The sequence below is a fragment of the Eurypyga helias genome, unplaced genomic scaffold (genome assembly GCF_000690775.1).
Source record: "Eurypyga helias isolate BGI_N326 unplaced genomic scaffold, ASM69077v1 scaffold37197, whole genome shotgun sequence".
NCBI classification, from domain to species: Eukaryota; Metazoa; Chordata; class Aves; order Eurypygiformes; family Eurypygidae; genus Eurypyga; species Eurypyga helias.
Genome location: NW_010261708.1, coordinates 12,036 through 16,384, shown reverse-complemented (window position 1 = coordinate 16,384; position 4,349 = coordinate 12,036). Strand labels below are relative to the sequence as shown.

Sequence of the window (4,349 nt, the reverse complement as noted above, 5' to 3'; positions counted from 1 at the left end):
TCCCTCCCTCCCTCCTTCCTCCCCCGTGCGAGTCCTGCAGGACCGGCTCTCTCGGGCGGGTTACTTCCCGAAGGAGGTTCATCCAGGAACGCCGGGTTCTAGGGGTTAGCCGGCAGGGAAGCGAGATAAAGGGAAAGGAGTGAGAGGCATTTGCAAAGCGCTCGCTTTCCTAACTTGTCCTCCCACTGTGGGCAGGGGAGGTGTCTGGGCTGCTTTTCAAATGCAATCAAAACCTCTCAATTCTGTTCCCGCTGTTTAGTTTTACTTCCTGCTGTAGCGCTTACCTGCCGAACACGTCCAGCGAAAGTAAACAAATCAGCTCACAATTTACCTATGATCTCTGCTCTAACTTGCCTTTTTAGATCTACTCCTTTCCCGCTAAGTTTTATGTATGTATGTCAGATACATGGGGATCTGGAAACCTTTTGCTGACTTTATCTGTTCCCTCCCCTGCCTGCCTCCTTAAAATGAAAGAAATCCAAATAGAGACACACGCACCAACCCACCCACAACGATTCGATAAAAATAGCGTCATCCCTGGAAAGTGAAGGCAAAAAGTGACACCGACACCTTTCAGCTACGCCAGGTGTGTCAGCTGCTATGAATGCGGAGGGTTTAAGTGCACAGGAAACATCTCATCATTAAGAGATTACAGGCGCAGCCCAGTCGGTATTCATCGCCAGTGAGCTGTCACTGGAGAAAAGCTGAGCCAGGAAAGACCTAAGAACAGACAAACTCAAATCTGTGACCGGCTGCTTCCAGGTACATTCCTGAGGGCAGCTGCAGGAAGGCAAGCTTGAGTCTTTCCTGCATGGGGGGGAGAACAGCCCCGCAGAGTCCCCCCGATCAGCCTGCAGATACGCAGTCCCTCCGACTGCCCATCTGAGACACAGGGGACAGGGTGAAGTAATCTTAACTCGGTCCCTCTGGTCAGAACTTGCTTCCAAAAATCCAAGTAGAAACAGAAGCAGCCTGTAGCTGTGATATGTAGATGTACCTTCAAAGCCCTTTATGATTCACTCTAACATGTTTCTAGTAATTACTTCTATTTTAAAGGCGTTAGTTAATTGCATTGTGTGTAGAATCTGCTCCGTAATTGTCCTTCAGAAAGAGGGAGAGCATAGCCAGTAAAGATTGCTTATTAAAATTAAGCGCACTGTGGGCGTTTATTTCAAAGTGTAATTACTGAAATAAACAGTTGTGTTTATTGCAGGGTGCAGAGCTGCACATACAGGCAGGTACAAACATGCCTGTACGAGAAGCTCTGCATGTTGATTCTGTCAGTTGCCTGACAGAATCTGCAGGATCCTCTATGTTACATATAATATAAAGACTACTACAGGTACAAAGATGGTGTTACCCTGAGGGCAAAACCACCACTCTGCAAAGGTTACTGCTAATCATTCAAACTTTGCATGCAGAACACCATTGCCTGGTAACTTAAGCTCTTACTGCTTCTGCAGTATCTGTGCTCAGAGCAGCAGCACCCATGGGAGACTCAGTCTGTTGTAACCATGGAAGGAGAAGAAACACACTATTTAAAATTCATTTAAAAGCACATAAACAGTTTCCAGAGCACTATTTTCCCCCTTGCTAATGATCCAACATAATTGTTGTAAACATCACAGAGCAGACTCCCTAGACTGAGAACAGGCAGGAAGCAATTCTTCCCTTGGGGCATTTTTTCTCTTCTAAAAGGTATGTCCCTGAGAAGAAGGATAGAGAATAAAATTGCCTCTTCTACCACAACTGCTGAAGTGTATACCATTAAGATTTCTTTATGCTGTGGTAACACCCAGAGATACTATCAGCGCTTGAGGCCCTTGTGTTGGGGGACACAACAGTAAAGAGATGTCCTGTAAAGATTGCAGCCTACTTTAACTTCTGCAAAACATAGCTTGTTAACGTGAAAGTGACTGGTTAAGGAAATCTCTCCGTGCTGAATCTCAGTGTTTACTTTTCTGTGCATTCTGCAGATCGTGTTCAAGTTGGCTGTCGGGAACTGAGATCCACCAAGTACATTTCAGATGGCCAGTGCACCAGCATCAATCCACTGAAGGAGCTGGTGTGTGCTGGCGAATGCCTCCCTTTGCCACTGCTCCCCAACTGGATTGGAGGAGGTTATGGAACCAAGTACTGGAGCAGGCGGAGCTCGCAAGAGTGGAGATGTGTCAATGACAAAACTCGCACCCAGAGGATCCAGCTTCAGTGCCAGGATGGAAGTATAAGAACCTACAAAATAACTGTGGTCACGGCCTGCAAGTGCAAGCGATACACCAGACAGCACAATGAGTCCAGCCACAACTTCGAGGGAACCTCTCAAGCAAAACCCATTCAGCATCACAAAGAGAGGAAAAGAGCCAGTAAATCCAGCAAACACAGTACAAGTTAGAAGTCAGACCTTTCCTCCTCTCTAATCTCCCTCTCCTCCTGCCAAAACTGAACTCACCTGTAACCATTTGCTTTACCGTTCTGACTGCTCAAAGACAAGTCTGCCATTGCTGTGTTCTCAGTTGACACCACATGCTTATTGCTTTGACCAAAATCAAAAGGGGCATTCTCAGCATATGGACCTTTTGGGTGATTTTCCAAATGCTCAAGATGGGGAGTAACACAAGCCTTCCAAACCCACACTATAAACTTTTACATTTTCTCCAGTCACGGAGGCAAAGAAAATTTGCCATGAATATTCACTGAAGTCTATTTTGTAAAAAGATGTTGTGTTTTCTTGAGAACAGTTATCATGTCTGTTGCCTTCTATATCATGTTTTATGAACTTCTGACAACAGCTTAAAAATACAACACCTAGTATCTGCTTTCAGATTAATTCTAAAAAAATGCCTTGCATGCTGACCTTTCTCTTATCTCAGTATACCAAAAATTAAAATATGCATGGCAGCAATCAAAAAGTCAAGCTGAACAAACTATTTATTTGTTGTTGTAATTATTTAATAAGCTTTTGTGTATGTTATTTCCCTCCAAAATGTTCTTATGTTTATAGCTTTTGTCATGTATCAAAGTATTTTCCTATGATTTGTGGCTGGATTAGAACATACATTTTGTAGATAATGTAAAATAGACATTTTAGCATTCTTGGTATATATATTTTCATTTTGAACATTCATAGACTTAGGTGTTATTTTGAAGTAGCAACATAAAAATTGTTTGGGTTTTTTTTTCATTCTCCTTTCTGTATTATTTTTGTTTAAAAGTGTGCAATCAAAAGACAGATATGATGACTTCCTTCCACATTCGCTGTTTGGTTTTTTTTTACAAAAATAAACACTGCTAAAAAACTGTATTGTCTGACTCTATGTACTGAAATGCACATTTAATCAGTCACAACATTTGATCTTTAAAAGTGTGAGAATTTGGTTAAAAAAATCTATCCATGATATTTAACATTAAAACAATCTTTCTTTGGATACTTTTTGGATGTAAAAAAATTTATATGGCCACTTACAGATGGTGATTATTAATGGTCCAAGCCAGGTTCTTACTTAACAGTTCTCAAGTTGTACATTACAGAAGTATATATTTGGGAGGTTTTACAAGCTACTAAGATACCACAATTTTTTTTCCTTTCATTACTAATGATGAAGTCAAAGACTAATGGTAAAGGTAACATGCAGTTTCATCTTTCCCACAGAGCCAATAAAGTCCTGCATATTATCCACAAATTCTTACAGAATGTATCAGGAAATATACAGTAAGCAATCTACCTTTCAACATGAGTCCATGAATCACCTCTTCTTAATCTTTCAAATGATATTGGAATACTATGGGTAAGATTTCATCACAGGATTCTGCTGTTCTTAAATAATTAATTTTTACAACCCATTTGCAGCCAAAGAAAAGATTACACAAGAAGAGAGTAATGAAAGTCTTGCCTGATAAGGTCTCACAAAAGCTCTCTTTGACCTTCTCTTTATCTCATTCCATTTTGCATTTTAATTCCAAAAGATTCATCATGAAGTTCTTGGCAGCTTCATCTTCCTTGGTCATTAACGTAGAACTGTTTGAAAGTCACTGCTACTGCTTGACTTACTGAATCCTAGATTTTATTGACAAAGTTTAATTATTTTCCCTCAAAGCTACTTTCAAGAATTCTCTTTAAAATCTGCTATATTTAAGGAAGATACATATATATATATATAAAAATTTTAAGTGATGTACATGGTGCTACAGTCAAAAAAATGCATTAATGACCTAGTTGTTTCAAGTTTAGCCCTGTGATCGTGAAAATATCAGAATGATGATGTCAGAGACCATTTATACTTAAATTCTCTGATCCTAAAGGTGCCTCTTTTAACCTAAGAGGATAGAGGATGAATAAAGAAGTTAGCAGG

At 40.4% G+C, this 4,349-nt stretch overlaps 1 protein-coding gene across 1 annotated transcript; it reads left to right on the top strand.

The window, feature by feature from the left end:
* Positions 1-1,976: 1,976 nt before the first annotated feature.
* SOSTDC1 (sclerostin domain containing 1) lies at positions 1,977-3,296 on the top strand (the record flags this gene model as incomplete). The annotated part of the gene is made up of 1 exon (XM_010155471.1): positions 1,977-3,296. A coding segment is annotated over one exon (416 nt), but the record flags the coding sequence as incomplete, so codon positions are not given.
* Between the last annotated feature and the right edge of the window lie 1,053 nt (positions 3,297-4,349).